Source organism: Macrosteles quadrilineatus, unplaced genomic scaffold, assembly GCF_028750875.1.
Source record: "Macrosteles quadrilineatus isolate MER2022 unplaced genomic scaffold, UCM_ALF_1.0 Scaffold_2__2_contigs__length_208266976, whole genome shotgun sequence".
Lineage (NCBI taxonomy): Eukaryota > Metazoa > Arthropoda > Insecta > Hemiptera > Cicadellidae > Macrosteles > Macrosteles quadrilineatus.
Window position 1 is genome coordinate 171,375,411 of NW_026542595.1, and position 21,596 is coordinate 171,397,006.

General features: G+C 35.6%; 1 protein-coding gene across 1 annotated transcript in view; it reads right to left on the reverse strand.

Annotated features, from left to right (window-relative positions):
• Positions 1–21,596, reverse strand: part of LOC128987979 (ATP-dependent DNA helicase DDX11) — a 38,523-nt gene that overhangs the window by 13,364 nt on the left and 3,563 nt on the right. Inside the window, exons 4-13 of the mRNA XM_054409139.1 lie at positions 21,202–21,378; positions 19,917–20,080; positions 18,678–18,779; positions 17,336–17,471; positions 16,685–16,837; positions 4,553–4,676; positions 3,264–3,418; positions 2,930–3,050; positions 2,207–2,338; positions 1,443–1,512 (exon numbers count right to left, since the gene is read on the reverse strand). Coding sequence (XP_054265114.1) covers positions 1,443–1,512; positions 2,207–2,338; positions 2,930–3,050; positions 3,264–3,418; positions 4,553–4,676; positions 16,685–16,837; positions 17,336–17,471; positions 18,678–18,779; positions 19,917–20,080; positions 21,202–21,378 — 1,334 coding nt within the window. The remainder of the gene's footprint in view (positions 1–1,442; positions 1,513–2,206; positions 2,339–2,929; positions 3,051–3,263; positions 3,419–4,552; positions 4,677–16,684; positions 16,838–17,335; positions 17,472–18,677; positions 18,780–19,916; positions 20,081–21,201; positions 21,379–21,596) is intronic.

Genomic DNA, 21,596 nt, shown 5'->3' on the forward strand with positions numbered 1-21,596 from the left:
TGTTCTTTTCTGTCTTGCAATACGGGATTGAATTATGGGGAGCAACTTCTTATTCTAAAGCAGTTTTCAAAATTCAGAAGAAATTTATAAGGATTTTATCATTTATGCCTAAAAGAACCTCATGCAGAGCTTTATTTGCTAAATATGAGATATTAACTTTGCCTTCACTTTATATATTTAAAATGATGGTGAATTTTAAAATTAATTATCAAATGTACAATGATAAACAAATCAGTCATCCATATCTTACACGCTCAAAAAATTTTCAATATCCAAGACATCGCCTTTGTTTATATGAAAGATCTCCTTATTATATGGGATTAAGGCTTTACAACAGTCTACCCACTAATTTTAAAGAAATTAACAGTATTTCAAAATTTAAAAATGATTTCAAACGATACCTTTTACAGAAAAATTATTATAATATTTCCGATTATTTAAATGATAAGTAAATATATTTTAGTTTAAGCTATGTGGATTTTAGTTTTGTTATGTAACTTAGTGTTTAAGATCTCTGACAATATCACCTGTTTCACCAGCTAACGCTGGATCTGTGAAATGTTTTGTGATAATAAAGTAATATTTCATTTCATTTCATTTCATTTCATTAGTGATGTGACGAGTTGAGTTGGCGAGTCGAGTTGACTCGAGTCAAGACCCGAGTCGAGTCAACTCAATTCCAACTCGAGTTCTTTTACGAACTCGTACGGAGATTGCCGAAGCTACACGAACTCGTAACGTTACAAGTCCGACTCGCAAAAGCCGAGTCAAGAAACCGAACTCATACGGAGAAAGCCGAACCTTAACGAACTCGGGACGTAACGAGTTGACTCGAGTTTACTCGTACTCGCTTTCGGCCAATAGCGTCACAGCTTTACGAGTCGACTCGCATAGATCCAACGCTATTGGCGGAACGCGAGTTGAGTTGACTCGTATAACTGAAACCCTATTGGCCGGTACCGAGTCGGCCGACTCGCAAAACTAACGAACTCGTACGGAGAATGCCGAACTCACACGAACTCGGAACGTCTCGAGTCGAGTCGAGTCGACTCGTAAAGCTGACACGCTAGCCGGTACCGAGTCGGCCGACTCGCAAAACTAACGAACTCGTACGGAGAATGCCGAACTCACACGAACTCGGAACGTCTCGAGTTGAGTCTGACTCGACTCGTAACTCGAGTTCACGGCAGTTGGCGAGTCGAGTCACTCGAGTCAGGAAAGTACTCGACTCGTCACATCACTAATAAGAATATGCCTATATGTGAATCGGGAATGTGAGCTATCATCATGCCAAATTTCAACCCAATCCATCCAGTGGTTTATGCGTGATTGACCTTCAAACACACAAACTTTCACATTTATAATATTAGTAAGATTACTCTGGCTAATCAAGTTTACAATAAATAAATCAAACCATACAAGTTATAAACATGTTTATTTACCTTGATTGGCTTACGATGTCGGTGAAATGAGCAGCTGGGTTGAGAAGGAGAAATTTCAGCGATCCTCGACCTGGGTATGAAATAGGTTATTTCAACAATTGAGGGTACCACCCTGAGAATGTATATCTAATGTCTACTTTAATCATGAAAAATTCATAGACTGAAGTAATTAAGGATTGTTATTTGTTAGAGCTTTATATTAATGGAAACCAAGTGGATGGTTAGGAGCCATTTGGAAATTGTTAGAGCTCACAGCTCAGCTAACTTATCCAAGAAAATTTGAATCCAGAAGAAACAGAAAAAAAATACCATACACTGAAGATTACTATTGTTACCAACTGATAACCTTTTGAGGAAGATTACCTTTTGTTTACTTTAACTGCTATTTTTCTTTAATCAAATCTCTGAAGAATGCATATATTAGGACAAAAAAATCTTTGTCGTGTATTTTACATTTAATCAATCGTATATTAATTAGCCACTGCTCCTTATTTTCTGACAGAAGCTAGCAAACATTCATCCTAGAAAAACATCGATAGGTTCAGTGAGAAGATAAATTCTGCCAATTATTTTAATGAAATCACTAACTCATAGAATGTGAAGAAAAATTTACCATAACCAATTAAATATAAACAATTTTCATTTAATTTTTTTTTTTTACTAGGAGAGAGTTCAATAAACAGTTAACATCGGTGAAGCAATTTTTGAGTGATTAGTTAGTTAGACATTTATTGCAATCATAATCATTATCAGCTGTTACAGACCCACAGTAGACTGAGTGCTGCAGACGACGCGGCCATCACTGCAGGAACTAGTGAGAGCTTGCAGGAACGCCAACACAGGCAGGATAGGGTTGTTGCTGACTCGCTCCTCTGGTTCTGCAGGAGTTTCTGCAACTATACAATAACCACTAGTGAAATAAAAGCATTGACTTTTTCATACTGGAGTAGGCCTAGACATCTCATGCACCAACTGTAGGCTATTTTTATTTAAAAAATAATCAAATGAGATCACAGACTGTGTTATAGTCTAAAATCCTATCTAATCCCTTAGTTTTTGTTACCGAGATAGATATGATATAAAAGATGTTAAATGGCACAGTATAGCATAGTGTTATTATGACTATGGTCACAGAAAACATACTACTATAACCCAGAATTCCAACCGCATGGTAAAAAGCATTAAGTGTTTTGAGAGAGCTTTGCCTGTCAATCGTAGGCAGCGCCACCAGCGTTGCTATGCTGAGTGCATGGCAATGCTGGTGGCGCTGCCTACGATTGACAGGCAAAGCTCTCTCAAAACACTTAATGCTTTTTACCATTCGGTTGGCATTCTGGGTTATAGTAGTATGTTTTCTGTGCTATGGTATAGCATAGTGAAAGGGTGCAGGGGTGTAGATGCAGTAATGATGATGTGCAGATGTAGGTAATAGTGGAGTTGTAACTAGAGGTTGATGTAGCAAAACGAGGGAGTAAGAAAGACCATACCTGGTTCAGGTGTATTCTTTTTAGCAGATATCTCTTTCAAAAATGCTCTGATACCACTTTCAGGAGCAGCTTTGGGTGTTATGTTGACTGTGGGCTGATATCTCTCGGAGAATCCATGCAACTAAAAAAAAAAACAATTTGTTATTTCTATTTGAGAGATGGGAAATAGTGGAGGAAAATAAAAGTTGGATGCTCCTAACTGAACTAAATAAAGATTGTTTCAAATTGAAATTGCGATAGGAGAGGATGGAGACTAACCGTCATCAACTCCACAATAATTGAAAAGAAGATATGTGTATGTTTAACGAACCAGTTAAGGAAATCTTGGGCCTACCTTATGAGACAGTTTGCTTCGGTTCGCAAACTCAATGAGCCTGAACTGGTTGATGTTGTCGATCTGGGCTTCAGTGAGAAATAATCCGAGGGAGAACAGTTTGGTGTCAATCACTTTTCCCGTTCCTTCATTGGGAGGACAGCCAGCTTTCCCACCTTATACAACAGAATAATAAACAAGATGAATTAGGTGTTGTGTACCTGGAATTATAATTTACTTAAAGGTGGGATTAGACTTGATTTTCATTTCCTTTCTTATTTACAGGATGGAAACAAGATAGGATTTTTCCTCCAGCAGAAGAAACAATTTTGTTTGAACATTGATACTTTTGTATTACACGGAGGCCGTCGTATATCTGGGTTCGTGTATCTGGGTTACCATCCTGAGTGATGACTCATCTGGTATCGTACAATTCATAACGAAACAAGGAAAGTCCTACAAACATATTTCTGATAACCCATCCTAGGTTGGGTAAAGGTGAGGTCTCAGCATGACCTCCAGGGGAAACAACGACACTCCATGTCAAGTAAAAACCCAAAAATAGGATAAATAGGATAGGGTCTAAATTAATGGAGATTAATGTGTAGGTTAGGTATGTGGGTTTATACCTACATAAAGCAGTACACGCAGTAGTGCTACGTAGTACATGTAGCGGCTAGCTGCGGCGACGCATTCAACTCAATTCCCGTTGACATCACTGCCTTCTGGAAGGCAGAACTCAAAGTCTGCTGATTGTAATTGTGTCAAATTTGGACAGTAAGTCAATAAAAGTATGTTCTTTCCAATTATGCAGTTATTTTTGGTCTCCGGTACAATAATAACTCTAAAATAACAAGTGGCCTCCGTATAGTAAAAAGTACCAAACAATTTTATCTTTATTGATCTATTCTATTTCATCATGTCAGTAATCTGTAATCCGTGATTGCGGCACAGTGCATATTAGTTCCCACAGTTATAAATCATCATAATAGTATCCTAAAATAGCTAGGACATTGTTACCATGTCCTACAATTGAGGAGACATCATCACTGTCACACACCAATAAATCCCAACCCAGGAAAAGTCTGCATCAAATTAATCCTGCACAATGGGAACATATTTTATCAAAAAATTTTGAGATATGTTGTGATCCATTCAATGTTAGTATGGTGTTATTTTGTGTACAATTAGAAGCGTTAATTCTAGTATCTATAACCTTTTCACTATTTATGTTTCTATTGATCAACTTACTAACCTATTGATTTTATTTCAATTGGCCTACATTTCTCAATACTTCTACATAATCTCACCTAACATACGAATCAGTCTTGCTGTTACAAAAATCAGCTGTTCCAAATACATTAGGTTGGTAGCACTGAACCTTTTGCTGTACTTGTCTCTATACTGTACCAGCTGGCTGTATGCATGGGTAAGCTGGAACAGTAAACAGCTGATGAGTAAATATTTTTAATACAGTATATCCAGTAGCCCACGCAGACCAAATAGGTATCTGTATATAATTTTGAAAAATATTACAACAAAAGATTGCAGCTTTAAGTTTTAACAACTTAACCAATACGCTCTCTGGTGGTCAATGGTTTTGGGTTTAGCGACATGCTTGGACATGTCTGTCTAGATGGTTCTTCCGACTAGCTTAAAGGCTTTTGAACTGATAACTGTGTTTAGTTTTGATTTCATTGTTTTTCATTCACCATTTTTGTTTTGTGTTGTATAACATTTTGTTTCGGGTTATGAAATGTCTATTTCACTAAGTTTTATATGTGAAGAAAAAACAAAATAAACACCAGTTAGGTTATTAGATGGACTAATGGGGAGCCTACCAGTAGACCGACAAGATACTTGGTCGTCTGGCCACTAGACCGTCTTTTTTAATTAAATAGAAAAATACTGAAAACCAGTACGTCGACAAGTTATTTCATTGTCAATCCAGTTGACCGGCCTGTAAAACTAAATTATTATATACGAGAAACCCACTTGTCGTCAATCGACCCGACCGACTTACCACTTGCTCGTCTTTTAGGTGGGGATAGGGGGCAGAGTGGGAGGAGCTAACCGGGGATTACCCAGGAGTTTGAGGCGCTTCTCATGGTTGAACCACCTCGCTCGAGGCTAGAAGCCAGTATTGCCAACTGAAAGTACTATAGCTCCGTCGAACACTACACACGCGGCGTGTTTATTGTACAGTTTAATTGACGTTGGCGCGCAATTCTAATACTGTAGATAGTTTCGTCGTCTCTATAGCAACCGTGCCGTGACCTTGTCCTTGGTCTCGCGCATTCCTCTGCCTTTGTATTATTTAATCTGCATCGAAAGATAAGACTCGCTTATGTGCATTGACTATTGAGTCAAATAACAATTTCATTCGGGATTTTTGATCGTTTGTTTGGATAAAACTACGTACCGTATATTGTAGAATCAAATTTGTAGTGTGGTAATATGGTACCTGTGTATAATTATGGGTATCATGGAGGTCAATTTACCTCGTGTATATCAACAAAGTTTAATATCTTAAATTAATCCGAACGATTCATAGTAGCTAACAGGCACAAAGTAGTGTATTATGCAAGATGTAAATTTCAAACATGTGTAAGAGTAAAGTAAGAAATATTCGCAAGTTTACTGCAACAGTAGTTCGTTAGGATTGTCTATTTAAGAAAGTTATTATTACGTGTATAAGCCGTTCATCAAGCGTCATGAGAAAGAAAATCTTTTATAGAAGTGAAAGTGTATATAAAATATCTATAAATAGCTATAAATAAAGTTAGAGTTTTCTCTGTGCATTGTTCAGGATTATGTATTTTTCGGTTATGTTTGAGCTTTTAAAAAGCTTTTAATGTGTTATCTCACTTTCTGTCTGTCTGTTTGTCATGGCCCAGAAGGCATTTTACGTAGTCTTTGCATGTAAAAATGAACAAGAGTTCTTCTCCTGAAATACGAATACGAAATACGATAGGGATTTAAATAGTCTTTTGTGTTCACTGAATTGGCAAGAGTGTATTTAGCCATTAAAACATGCATAGCTACTTTTGAAATAACCTGACTGATGACGTTCAAAACCCAATTTTGTGGATTTTTGTCAAGTTTTCTCCTCATGTCTACCACATACGTCTTTATCAAATACTAATCATCTGTTTGGAGAATACGACATCTATGAAATAACGAACATCTGTTTGGATGGATTATTTATTTCTAGCTGTCACTGATATGTGTAATATGTAGATATCCAATGTGATATGTGTATATCACATTTGGTGGACCAAGATCCATTGGTGGATCTTGCCTCAGATGCCTCTCTCTTTCCTCGATGGTGTATCTTGCCTCAGTTTACCTCCTCTTTCCTCATTGTTGTATCTTAGCCTCTCTCTTTCCTCGTTGGTGTATCTTGCCTCGGATAGTTCCAGACACCGGGCGCTTGGAGCGCTGAAATAGTTTCTTTCCGTAGCAAGTCAACGTCGTGACGGCCGCTACGGCAAAACGGCAGTGTGTGAGAGGCTGCTAAAGTGACAGCATGTCGCTCCCATCGATATGTAATACAATGGATCGCGCTACGTGAGCCAAAACGCGGACGCCCAGACACCATAGTCCGGTCAACCACTGGGGCTGCCGACGTATATCTGTACGTCGTCAGCACGGGTGTGTGGTTTGAACTGGTGTTTTTTGCAATGGTGCTGTTTAGTTTATATTTTTTATAATGAATTGAGTATCATACGTGGGACATGCCATGCAAGTGTGTTCTACTTCTACGATCTGTATTTGTCAGAACAGCTTAAACTATAACGAAGTTAGTTTGTTTTTAGTGAATTTACCATATAGGGAATATGCTATTACCGTAGTACTCATGGTAAGACCTAGACCCGGGACAGATTTAATTTTTTGTTTTGAGGTCCGTAGAGGCCAAAAACACCATCCGTTCAAATGCATATGTATATACAGGGTGTTTTATTTTTAAACTTGCATCTTTATTTATGTAAAAACCGCAATAGATAGAAATATGCAGTTTGCGAGAATCATCTATTGACGTATGGGGCCCAATTTGTTTGAATTCAACGTTAAATTCATATTCCCCCCCCTTCCCCCAACTTAATTTTTTTTAAATAACAAGGTACCCCTTGTGACATATCAAATAAAAGAGCACGAAAAAAGAAAATTTATGATGAAAAAAATTCAAAATTGGTTCATAAATTTGCGAGATATATCCCTCCCCCCTCCCCGGAACTTAATCTTTTTTATCGCAAGGTACCCCTTGTGACATATCAAATGAAAGAGCATGAAAAAAGAAAATTTTTTGTGAAATTTATTTTTTATTTGATACTAGCAGTCATACCCGTCCTTCGTACGGGGTTGGCATAAACCTAAGTATAAAATGATTATTCCAGTTATACTCAAGCTTTGCGTTTGCAATGGGGGAAGACACAGTTTGATAAACTTTGCTTCTTTAAATTTACAGTATACTATAGTATGACATCTACAATAGTCATAATGTTCTACCACTTCACCTAAACAATAGAGAAAAACAAATTTAAAAAATTTGCTAAATATCACAAATTATTCATGAAATCAAAAAATAAACATAACTGTAAACAATCCTAACTTTGACAGTTCTCATTGCTTACCACAGTTTTTTGCTGCTGCTTAGTTCAAATTAGCTGTTTTCATAAATGATAAAAAAAATAATAGTGCTGCAGCCTGTTGGTAAATCTTATAACTTTTAATGCTTTTACAAATCATAGAACCAACTTTTTCAGTTGAAACAGCTGACTAAATTCTTTAATTCCCTTTAAATATGAATACTCATAAGGTTAACATGGGGAACTTCAGAGCCACTGGGGCGGAGCCCGAAAGGATTTTTGAGATAAGAATATGCCTATATGTTAATCGGGAATGTGATCTATCATCATGCCAAATTTCAGCCCAATCCATCCAGTAGTTAATGCGTGATTGAACTTCAAACAAACAAACAAACAAACAAATAAACAAACAAACACACAAACTTTCACATTTATAATATTAGTAAGATGTCACAAGGGGGGTTACCTTGCTATTAAAAAAAAGTTGTGGGTAGGGGAAAAGGGGGGGGGATTATCTCACAAATTCATGAGCCGATTTTCAATGTTTTTTCGCCAAACATTTTCTTTTTTCATGCTCTTTCATTTGATATGTCACAAGGGGTACCTTGCTATTAAAAAAAATAAGTTCCCGGTGGGGAGGGGGGGATATCTCACAAGTTTATGAACCGATTTTCAATTTTTTTTCATCAAACATTTTCTTTTTTCATGCTTTTTTATTTTATATGTCACAAGGGGTACCTTGCTATTTAAAAAAAAAGTTGAAGGCAGGGGGGAAAGGGGGGGAATGTGAAAGTAACATTGAATTCAAAAACATTGTGCCCCCTACGTCAATATATGATTCCCGCAAACTGAATATTTCTATCTATTGCGGTTTTTACATAAATAAAGATGCAAGTTTAAAAAAAGAACACCCTGTATATGTGTGTGTCCGTTAGCGCGATAACTCGAGCAAAAATGATCCGATTTTGATGAAATTTTGTACAATTGTGTAAACCTACGTTTATTCGTACGAGTTCGCGATCCAGCATAATCTGACCATGGGAACGGGATTTATTGGGGGCTTTATGGGGTAAAAATGGGGTTTTCCATTTTTTGACCCTAAAAACAAAATATTTTGCAATTTCTTTTTAAACCGTTTGAGCGTAAAAAATTAATAATTTAGTATACATTGAAACGCTGTTGTATGCCTGACGGTTACGGAGAAAATTTAAAAATGGTATAATTTAAAATTCTCATGTTATTCTTATGGAGAAAATGAAAACTGTTGTAGTTTACTTGTCTATGGGTATATATTGATAAAATTTGGCTAATTAACTATTTCATCCTATACTATTGACATATATGGTCCAAACACACTTTTTACCTTCCCCGTAGCAGCAAACCTAAGCACTCATTAAATCTAATGATATTTAAATTTGGAATAAATATGTCTTATTTATAGAAATATTTTAGTAAAAATGTAATCAGACAAGTTGAAATTCGCTTAGTGTGCAGGTTTGCTGCGGCGGGGGTATTAAACATACGTGCTGATAAAGAATCGATGTAGGGTACACATTGTGTTGTATACGTTATATGTTATGTTATGTTATATATATGGTCGCTCCCCAGTTGAGTGAATTTGATACTTTCCAAATTTCTTCATTTGGAGTAAAACAAGTAGACTTCTTATCCCATTGTAAATCTTAAAGCTCGTGTTCGTGTCTAGTTCATGTACGGTGACACTGGGCGCTATAGTGTCAACAAAATTGTGTTTCTATTACATCTTGATTTGTGCTTTCCTGTTTAGTTATATAAATAGGAGACGAGTTATTGTTTATGATTAGATTGTATTATTTGGTTAAATGATGACGTTGAATGATGAGTTAAATGATGATAACTGAAATAACAAGAAACCAATTGTAAACAAAACACGGCCTCTGCAATACCGTACAGAACTATAGCCGAATACAGGATTAGGCAAAAGTCTGGAACCCCCCAGTTAATCTTTTAACGCGTTGCAGTAGAAAAACCAAACTCGGCATATATTTACAACATAAAAAATGGCACTTTTTCATCTAAGTTATAACTTTGCCCCAGTTTTTACAATGCAGCCCCGAATTTTCAAAAGTAAACACCTATCATGTGAACCCTAATTTTAAAGGGTGTATCAAGACAAATCGAATGGCGCAAACTAGAGGTCAATATCACACCCCTAATTAAAATGGCAGTCATTTTGAAAAACCCTTATTAACTTTTTAACAGGTTATAGCAGGAAAACTAAACTCAGCATACCTGATATGTTTGGACATACTCTCATAATACGGACTATTGCGTAGTATGAGAATTTGACCGAAGTTGGTCAACTTCGCTTTGATAGTGTAAGTGAGCTACAACCAATCTTATATAGTGCTTAGGTTTCTCATCAACAAGATAATAGAGTTCTTTTTAGCGTGGGTTAATGAGGTAACTAACCTAAGGGGCTTAAAAACTCGAATGCATACAACAGAGCGTTCTACGTCCGTTAGTAAAGAATCAAAACTGATAAATGCCGTTTCCTGTCGGTAACGAAATCAACACAACATAACCATTCATTGAAACCTGTTGTAAAGAAGAGATAGACTAAGAGGTGATATTATTTGAAGATGGGTTTGTTAAATATATATAGAATAGTTGGTAGGTATGTAAAAATTAAGATTAAATGTTAAATAAATAAATATTCGTTCGTTTGATTAATATAACTGAAAAAGTTGTACATTTTGAACAATCAGCTGTAATAACCTACAATAATGCATCCACAACGGTGTTTCTTTCGGCTCTCTTTTTAACGTCTTCGCGTCAAGTAAAAATAATGATTGTGGAGGGTTTCACAAATGTAGCTAAGGTCACGGGAGATTTTACGATGTCATCGTGATCTTCATGGATGTTCACGGATGCTGCTGAAATTGTTTCGCTATATTTTGTGTTTTAGACTTCGCTTTATCTGCAAACTTCCACTAATGATCGAGTCTGCCTCCGTGCCGTGACCGGTTAATAGTTGGCCTACTTTAAATTTTAAATGGTTTTGCGTGCGTTGTGTTTGGTATTTATTTAAATGTTTTTTAGACGACTAAATCATGTATTTTTTTCTTGAAATGTATTGAATGTGTTTATGTTTCATTACATAAAAATTGTATTTCGGAAAAATAAATTTATAACAAACCGCATTAAGGAATATTTGCAAAAGTCAAATAAAAAACCCAATAATCCTACACCTTGAAAGGTGAGTTGCCTAAAGTAAACATGTCAATTTCAAAAAGCTGGCTATAGTGCAGCGTCGCAATTAAGTTAAAATTTGTATTTTGGTTTAATCAGACTAAAAATGTTTTAAAAGGGCAATACAACAAAAGGGCCTATTGCCATACAACAATAGCATTTTTGTATTATCTAGGTTCATTCAGAAAACCCGCTCTTTGGTGTTTTAAAAAACATTCATGCAATAAAAAAGTAGCCATCTTGGAAATAACTTCACCCTGCAGATCGATATAACTAAAATTGCGGCAAGAAAAGCCTCTAACGTGAATACGAATATGCAACTCAGAACGTACCAGTCGAAGGTAGACAGAAGTTTTGTTATAATATCACCCGGGCATTGTTAAAGCTAATTCCCTGATTTATGGCCCTCCCCGGCACATTAGGGGTGCCAATCAGTCGATGGTTCCGAATGGGGGAGGAAGTGAAAGTAGTCTCGATGAGAAAGCGCGAACTGCTCCGATGTTCCTAGAAGGATGGATGAAGTAGGCCTTACTACACAGGGTGAATCACGTCAGGTGCCCACTATTGATTTCAGACAAACCGTTTGTTCCACAGTCATGAAATAAAAATTTTCCCACTAAACAAACTCAACTACAACTTCAAAATATTTTAAATGTTTTTTATACAGAATGTACCAAACCCAGAGGTTATCCCGTTCAAAATATCACAATTATTGTCAAATGGGTGTAGCAAAATGTTTTATTTTTGTTTCTCTTTTTGGCCCTAAACAGGTGGGTCAACATTGTCTACAATATTTTCACCAAGCGGAATTTAGACACATAAATAAAAGTGGCTTTTTTTGAAATACCGAGTAAAAAAGAATGATTAATCATTGATATTATGCATACATTTCACTACGAAAAAGCATAAATAACTTATTCCTTGTATGGGAAATTCACTAAAAGCAATTTGTAATTCGCTACAACCGCTGACACTTGACATATAATCCAAAAACATAAAGCAACAAACTCATCTGCAATTGCATGATTGTGACTTTTTAGCCTTAATGTAAGGATGTAGGGATGATCGAACTTACATATGATCTTCTCTCTTGAGCACGCATTATAAAATAATCATAAGGTGATTAACATCATAAGTGAAGAAGGCAGATGACCTTCCCTAAAAATACTAGATAAACTCTTGTGAAAATAATCGTACCTTTCACGTATTCTTGACACATTGAAAAATATAGGCCTACTGTTATTTAGTTGTGTGTAAACGCTGATATTAAAAACCACAACAAATAGTGCACAAATGTTGATTTGTAAATTCATTTAACGATTTCAAAAAGTGTTGTGCTGTAAAACACGGATTTTCAATCAACAAAACAATGCAAATGTTTCCATTAAAACCAAATAAATACAACCATCTCTATAAATAAAAAAATAAAAAATAATAATAATAAGATAAAATAAATATAATATCTCTATAAAAATATTACATTTATTCCCTATTTAAATAGCATTAGTTTAACGAGTACACATAGGTTTGCTGCAAGAGGCAGGGTAAAAAGTGTTTTTGTGAAATGTCCCTCCGTAGTTAGGTGTAAAATAAATGCATTTCCAAATATTATCAAAAATATTTTTGTTTTACAGGAAATTACATCAGTTTACTTATTCTCCATAAGAATAACATGGGAATTTTAAAATTACATTTTTTTAAATTTTTCTTTAACAATTATGGCTCTTAATAACGCTTTTAGTAAAATTTTACTGCTATGACTATATACTAGTGCACCTGTTGCTCGAATTAGAGCAATTATTGTAAAGTATTACAGGCGATAGTTCAAAACTAATAACATCCATACTTCCCGATGACTTAAAAGAGTCAGCTCAAAGATAATGTAATCAATCACTCCACTCCGTTTATCGAAACTGAAAACAAACTCACTCTGAAAACGAACGCTCTTGTGTGTATCATGTGTTTACTTTGAACAGCTGTGTTAGTATGCAATTTATACAAATCTTACTAATATTATAAATTTGAAAGTTTGTGTGTGTTTGTGTGTTGCTCAATCACGCATAAACTACTAGACGGATTGGTCTGAAATTTGGCATGATGATAGCTAACATTTCCTATTAACATTAAGGCATATTCTTATCTCAAAAATCATTTCGGGCTCCGCCCCAGTGGCTCTGTAGTTCCCCATATTAACCTTATGAGTATTCATATTTAAAGGAAATTAAAGAATTTAGTCAGCTGTTTCAACTTTACAAGTTGGTTCTATAATATGCAAGAGCAATACAAAGTTATAAGGTTTCCCAACTGGGTGCAGCACTATTATTATTTCGTTTTTGCATATATGACTACAACAGCTAATTTGAACTAAGCAGCAACAAAAAGCTGTGATACACAATGAGAACTGTCAAGTCAAAATAGGATTGTTTACAGTTAGGTTTGATTTTTTTATTTAATGAATAATTTGAGATATTGTGCGAATGTTTGATGATTTATCTTTTCTATTGTTTAGGTGCAGTGGTAGAACATTATGGCAATGGTAGATGTGTTATACTATATCATACCGTAAATTTTATTAAACTGTGTCCTCCCCCCATTGCAAACTCAAAGCTTAAGTATAGCTGCAATAAGCATTTTATACTTATATACCAACCCCGTACGAAGGACGGGTGCTCTGCTAGTTATTAATATGTTTAAGTAAACGAAATTCTTGCTTCATAAGAAATACATTGGGATTTAGATGGTCTGTGGGGCAAAGCCTGAGGACCTTTATTGCTGGAATTGGTGAAAGGGGGCGTCTACATAAAAAATACTTAATTTTGACACATCATTTGTAAAACTCCGTCCATTATTAACGGAGGAGTAGTGTTTCGTATAAATCGCCTTCACGCATTATATATAAGGATATATATTTAATTATTATAGAGACAAATTAATTTGCTTTAATCTATAGTATGTTTAAGGTTTGTAATTAATGAATGATAAGTGATTTATTATAATTGTATATATGCTCTGCTATTTATTTAATATACAGTACTTCTAAACTGGTTTACACATTTCTGATTAACGATATATTACAGTTGTATACGTCATTTATTTATACAAACAGCGATTTTATTTTATACTAGCAGAGTACCGTTCTACGTACAGGAATCTTGTAGTAAGTTGAAACCTTCTTATATTCAGAACAGGAATTTGTTTGCATATTTAGAGTGCATTTTCCCAGATATGCTGGAAAAACTATTTTTGTATAGGAATAACTATAAACCTTCGCAAATACAATATCTGATAGTTTCAAGCCAAAATGAATTCTTCGCAAAAAATTGTCACCCGATCGTGTTAGTCCTTATTTTATATCTAATGATAAAAATAATTGCTTTATAGATCTATGAGGCATAGCCTAAGGCAGGCCTGTATTTGGAAGTTACTTTTCACGCTGGTTAAAAGTAGTTAAAATACTACCTCAACCTCACTACTGTACACTTTATTCGGGGTGAAATTTTCATTAACAAAGGCACTCTTGTCTTTTCCACGAAACACAAAAAAATAAGGACATTAATGCGTTACCAACAGACATACACACACAAATGCAGAATTGAATTAGGTGATTTGCTACACTTTAGCTAAAGCAAATTACAAACAAAATAATTATTTGAAAGTTTTGATAGTGTCATCAAATTTTATGATAATCGTATTTAGGCCTAATCAAACTGTAAAATTGTTGTGAATCCGTTGGCAAATATATAAATAAGTAAATAAATACACAGCCCACAAAACATTGATACGTGAACAACGTAAAGCTTTAAAAATTCATGATGGTTTGCTGAAAAAATCTTTCACTAATGTGTTATTACTTTCATAGCTGAACTAACATTTTTGAGTCCAGGCAGAAATCCCAAAAATATACAGTAAGACATCAATTAAACTTAAAAAGCAATTTGGTGCAGCAATAAAGATAACTAAGTTGTAAATAGTGAATTGTTTGTACGTAAAATGATTCTTACTGCTACCACAGGTTCTAAGAAAAAGTACCAGTACCAAAAACCAACCTTTACAGTTAAGAAAAGAACTATTAGTACTTACGACCAATTCAAACTGCCCTTCTAATCAAACTGTATTATTGGTGTTAATCCGTTGGCAAATAATAAATAAATACACAGGGGACAAAACATTGATACGTTAACAACGTAAAGCTTTAAATTTCATGATGGTTTGCTCAAAAAATCTTTCACTTGATGTGGTATCAGTACCGAAGTTATTAATCTCCCTTGTTTTTTTTTAAGTTGTCGAAAATCTAAGTTATTTCCCATTAATAGCATTATTTGTAAGCAACTTTTAATGTTAACATATTAATGACAGTTTGAAGAAACCACATTTATCCAACCAAAGGTTTCTTATTTAAAATATTACGTAATCTCTAAACCGATCTACGTTAAGATCGGTATATCAATGAAACATTCAGAGGAAATGTGACAAAAAACTCACAAATCTGGGGTTTTGGAGGTTTGTAGTAGATAATTGGCAAATGGGTCCTTTCAATGATTTAATTTTAAGGATTTAATTTTTGTAGGACGCATTTCTTTGAATTGCATCTTAAATATTACCAGCAATATAATACCCAGCTGATAATAATGAAAACAAATATGTTCTTCATAAGGATAACATGGGAACTTTAAAAGCCAATAAGGCAGAGCCCAAGTGGCTTGAAAAAAAAATGTAAGTTCAGTTTGAAAATCTACGCAACACGCTCTTTCTAATGAGACGTCAATAGATCAAATCGTTTAAGAAATGGCGGAGGAGTTCAACCGACAAATTTCGTGTTGGACTATTAATTATATAGAAGATGATCTGAACATTTTATCTTTGTTCGCGGAGAATTCTAATTTAACTATCCTATTGACACCACTTTCATAGCTGTAATGAAATGTTCAAAGTCAGTTTTTACAAATAGATTTCATGTAATTCTTCAATAGTTTAAATGTAGTAGCTAAAAAACGTGTATTTAATTGAAGTAAATTAATATAGGCACATTTATATTCACTATACTGTATATAAACAAATATCGATTGAGAAATAAACAATTACACGTAATAGAAAACCTCACTAGTCCGCTGCATTGTGATAGCTGGAAATCGTCGGAATAAAAACCGCCGCTACAAGATACAGAAGTTGGTACGCCTACAGCGCCCTCCACAGCTGCGCGCGCCGCTAGCACTGCTGCTCAACATATCCCCCCCTAAAAGACGAGCAAGTGGTAAGTCGGCCGGGTCGATTGACGACAAGTTGGTTTCTCGTATATAATAATTTAGTTTTACAGGCCGGTCAACTGTACTGACGATGAAATAACTTGTCGACGTACTGGTTTTCAGTATTTATCTATTTAATTAAAAAAGACGGTCTAGTGGCAAAACGACCAAGTATCTTGTCGGTCAACTGGTGGCCCCCCGGACTAATGAACTCAATGTGGATTTAGAGTCACTTGAAGACTGGAAGAGTTTTTTACCTCTCGTGTAGTTAAAACACTTAGCAATAGGAAAAGTCTAAGAATTTGACCATAAAATTTAAAAAAATATCTTTTGTGATAGTAATCTTTGATATGGCTATATTTCTCCACTCGTAACTTGCCTGTTGGCCTGTGAGTTGTGCGCTATAGACTTGTGAGATAGCGTCTAGCAGGTTGTGAGCCTCGTCTATGATCACCACGCTGCCTCGGAGCCGCAGCCCACACGCCTCTCTAGTCTCCTTGTGTAGTAGAGTGTTGTATGGAACGACCAACACCTGCACAATACAATGTTATAAAGCAATGTCCTTTGGAAGTATTGAAACTATTTAGTTTAATAGCCGAGTGGATTTGCTCAGCATCAGAAAGTTGACACTGTGTTTCCCAGAAAATCAGAAGCATTATTTTCTAGCATTAAACACTACACAGATGCTTTTGCACTGAGGTGTGTAGAATCTGTTAAAAACCGTTCCAACTTTGGGTGCTTTTGCTTGTTTATGTCTGTGTTTATCTGGGAGGTAGGGCCTGTCCTGATTTTCCCCTAAACCAAAGGTGGCAACCCTGGTCCAAAATTTTACTCATAACATATTTCAGTACAAAATTAACTATGCCAGCATTTAACTTGGATAATATATTTTTAATCTTTTGCGATCATGGTAAATCCACAGCATGGTTAACCTACTTGTGGATAATCGGGAGTCTACTGTATTAAATATTGACTAATCCAAAGTTTTAACATCAGTGCTGCAGGTATTTATCAGCAGATTATTACATACTTGAGCCATAGGCACAGCAGATCTAGTGGCGTAGTATGGACACGCAGAATGCTTCTTGCCTTTCTCCACCAAAGCTTCGACGTCTTGAACCTTAACCAACGCCTCCTCTGTCAGCCTATTCACTGCTTGGCTCGACCTTTGACAATAATATTGTTAAAATGTGTATTTCAATAGCTACTGGTAATGAAACTCTTTTAAATGCATTGATTGTGTAATATTTCCATTTAAAGTGTTACAGTCTAAACTCTAAACTAACCAATGCTGCTCAAGATTTAAGTGCTGCTTAAATGTAAATAGTTTTGAACTTTAATAACTTTTACCCAACCCATGTTAAACTTCCCTATCCCAAGCGTGATGTAAACAACTTCTTTACTTCACTCGGTGAAGTAGAGTTCCAAAAACTCACTTAGTGAAGTAATGAAACCCATTCAAATAACATTGAGTGTTCAACATAATAAAATATACCTCTATGGAGCCAAAAACGCTCTTACTACACTTGTAACGTAAATAGCTATAAAATTCACATGAAATATATAACTGGTTTTACGTTTTTAAGTATTAGGCCTACTGTCATTTTTTTAAACGTTTTAGATGCATACACAATCCATCTAGTGGTCAGCATATTTTCTCCAGGTAACATATTTACTATAGGGATGATATTTAAAAAACATTAAACTAAGTAGAGAAGTAAAAGAATAGTATAAACAGCTAAACGAAACTGATTGTCTATTCTATCATTTTTGTACCTGTGCATGAGAATAAACAGTTGTTCGGACTCGGAGTAAATCCTCACTAAATATATTACAGTGAGAATTTACAAGTATATGAGAACATCAGTTGGAAGTAAACACCGCCTAATTGTTTGTTACAATGAAAAGGTAAGAATACACTATACAATGAAAATTCAAAATTTAATAACGTAAAAATAACTAAAAAATTGATACATTACAACAAATAAGTTATCGTAAGAATTGAATCAAATATTCCTTCCAACAATGGAGTGAGAATAAAAGAATATCTGTTAGACTTAGAACTGATACTCCCTAATTGATACAAAGTTTTGAGTTTTAACTTGAATGTCACTGATACTTTTCATAAACAAGGATGACTAAACTATTTCAATTAATACACAATATTTTACTATCGTTATGGTTTTAAACTATGTAATTTTTTACAGGTTATCAAGACTGCAAAACCAAAAAGTATGACTATGAGGTAGGGCTATTACAGGTCTAAAAACTGTATCCGGTAATATCTATTGAAAAAGTACTGTATTCTAAATTAATATAGAACGTAGAACATTTAAAAAGAATTTGGTTATAAACAAATTAATTAGGCTTACCTTAGAAACAGGCAACCAGATGCTACTTTTGACTTTTTTGTCGTCAGTCCCTCTTCCACTTTTGTTTTGTGGCCCTTAGATCCCCTAAGAAGATCTGAACATCTAAAAAAGATATGTATTAGAACATAAAAAAAAAAAAAAACAATTCCCAAAAGTCAGCCAAATTGTAAGACCATATTGAATAAATAAAGTAACAAGTCACTATCCATTTGGAAGATAAAAGTAGCTAGGGGGGAAGTTAGGGCTAGAAAGTAAAAAAAAACGCATACTTAAAATAAGTAGGCTTGGTGCATGTTCCATTCATTTCTTTTACCCCTTCCTACCCTGGTAGAATGTTCATCAATCAATAGAATGTTCCCTACTAACTGTAGAGTGTAACAATACGTAGACTTAGACCACATAGAATTCTAGTCCGGGGCATTCCCTCAGTCCAAGTGTACAAGTCGGTGATTTTTTGTCTTTTTGTTTAATAGTGTGCTCATTCTAAGTATTTGATTCTTGGTTGTACTTTTATTGAACTTTGTTGACGACATTTAAATTAAATGATTGCATTTGATTCCTTGTAAGACTGCCAAAGGGTGCAACCTAACAACCAAATCTAAAGGAATAAATAAATTGCACCACAGCAACCAATAAAGTTACTTGATGCAGGGTTTAAGCAATTTTAATATAGAGTATTCAATTGCCCTGCAATAACTTTTTGAGTTTGGTTGTACTACATATTTCATGGTGACTGAAACATATTTGGATACGTCTTCTTCAAAGAATCGTTATGAATCAAATTTAACGCTGATCACCAAACACACCAGCGGCAACTACAAAGCACCGTACATGCACCGCGACGCTGATCCAGTAATGTAGAGTTTTCTGTGAGTAAATGAAAATATCGTCAATATCAAGATAAGCTCTGTGGTCAGCGTAGAGAATGTACCTGAAGTTGTGGCGGCAGCCTGAAATAGATAAGCCTATAGCATGTATCTATTGTTATCTTTTGTTGAGAACTCACTTTCAAAATACCAAAAATAATCTAGTGAAAGTTTACAATGGGTTTCTGTTTGACAAAATCAGATGGTTTGTAATATTTCGTATTGTGTTTCCTTGTTATGAAATACCATTCTGTGGTTTGTTTGGTAAATGCTCTCACTACACTAACTACACTAATACATACATAAATTGAGTAAAGGACTTGATTTTTTAATAAATCGCTAGTAAATGCCAACTAAATAATTACACTCTTACTTCTCGTTGATGAGAGCCAAGCTGTTCAGTTTCCTGACGGCACTGTTAACGCAGTAGCTCTGTCTGGATGCTAGAGGTACGAGCCGAACATCACTGTAGGGACTGCGGATAACTTCCCCGACCAGCTGAGACAATTGTGAGTGTGTACGACTGCAGATGATTATCTGTAACAAATCAATTTGGTAAAGTAAATTATATTTTTTTAAGTGCAAACGTGAGCAAAACTATGTTTAGTTTTGCAGTTTGGGAAGGTTGGAATTGAACTATTATGTGTTTTTGGGAAGAGAAGGAAGGTGTAGGGTTTTCAGTTTGCATTCTAGGTGCAAACAAACAGTAGACCTCAACTTTGACAGTGACCTTGAAAGTAGAAGTATGATCTAACGCAAAAAATTTTCACAAAACCAGCTAACCTAAGTCAGTAACAAAACTATTGTCATACGATATTCATCCTTCACTCGTCAGCCCCTTAAAATACACATCTTGGTGTATACTATGTGTGATACTGGTTATGGGTAAATTTTACAACGTGATTTCCGACCTCATGAACACAGCTTTGAGGTCAGTTGGACAATGGTGCACAGAGGTAGGCCTTTCTATCAACCCCTCCAAAGTGGCGGTTATCCCCTTCACCAGGAGGCGGGATCTAGATGGCATAGGACCTCTGAGACTACAATACACAGTGCTTGAAATGCAGAATCAGGTAAAGTATCTGGGTGTGGTATTGGACCGAAAGCTGCAATGGGGACCACAACTCCAAAAGGTCATTGATCGAGGTAAATGGTCACTCATGTCATGCAGACGGATGGTGGGAGGAACCTGGGGCTCAAGCCGGGGCTTGTGCACTAGCTGTTTGTCTCCGTGGTAAGGCTTGCCATGACATACGGCTCACTCGTATGGTCGCCCAAGATGGACTCGGTGTCGGCGGTGAGAGGTCGTCCAAAGACTCGCCTGTCTCGTCATCGCAGGCGCAATGAGCAGCTATCCAGGAGCCTCACTACAAGGTAACACTCTGTTGGGTTCCTGGGCACTCAGGGATAGAAGGGAACGAGGTGGCTGACAGGCTAGCAAATGTAGCGTCAGCCTCAGACTTTGTGGGACCACAGCCTTTCTGTTGAGCGCATATAAGAGTGCAAAAAGCCCATCAGTGGCTGACGTGCAACAGGACAAGGTTCGCCCCTACAGAATCAATCAATCGATCAACACATCTTGGTGTGCCGATGTTGTAGAAATTAAAAGATATTTTTCATTCCAGTTAGTTTCCTACAAAATTATGTTTTAAGTTTACCTGAACACCCTGATATTTCTCTTCTTCTTTTTCTTCTTCAGCGCTATCATAATCCTTAATTTCCTTCAGATCAACTTCCTCCAACAAGAGATCTTCATCATCCAGTATGTCAGTTGAATCTTCATCCTTTGATTTCTTTGGTTTGTTATCTTCTTTTAAAATGTGTTCTTTTGTCACCTGTAAATTGTTACGAAATATTAAATTGTAAACTGGAATACTAGGCATACATTTACATATTCAAGGTATGTAGCCTGCATTCATTACCAGAAGCACACCTGGCAATATTTTATCATAGACTACTAACCAACACAAGTAGACTTCTCATCCCATTGTAAATTTTGAAGCTCTTGTCTGGTTCATGTCGGGTGACACTGGGTGCTAGTGTCAAAGAAATT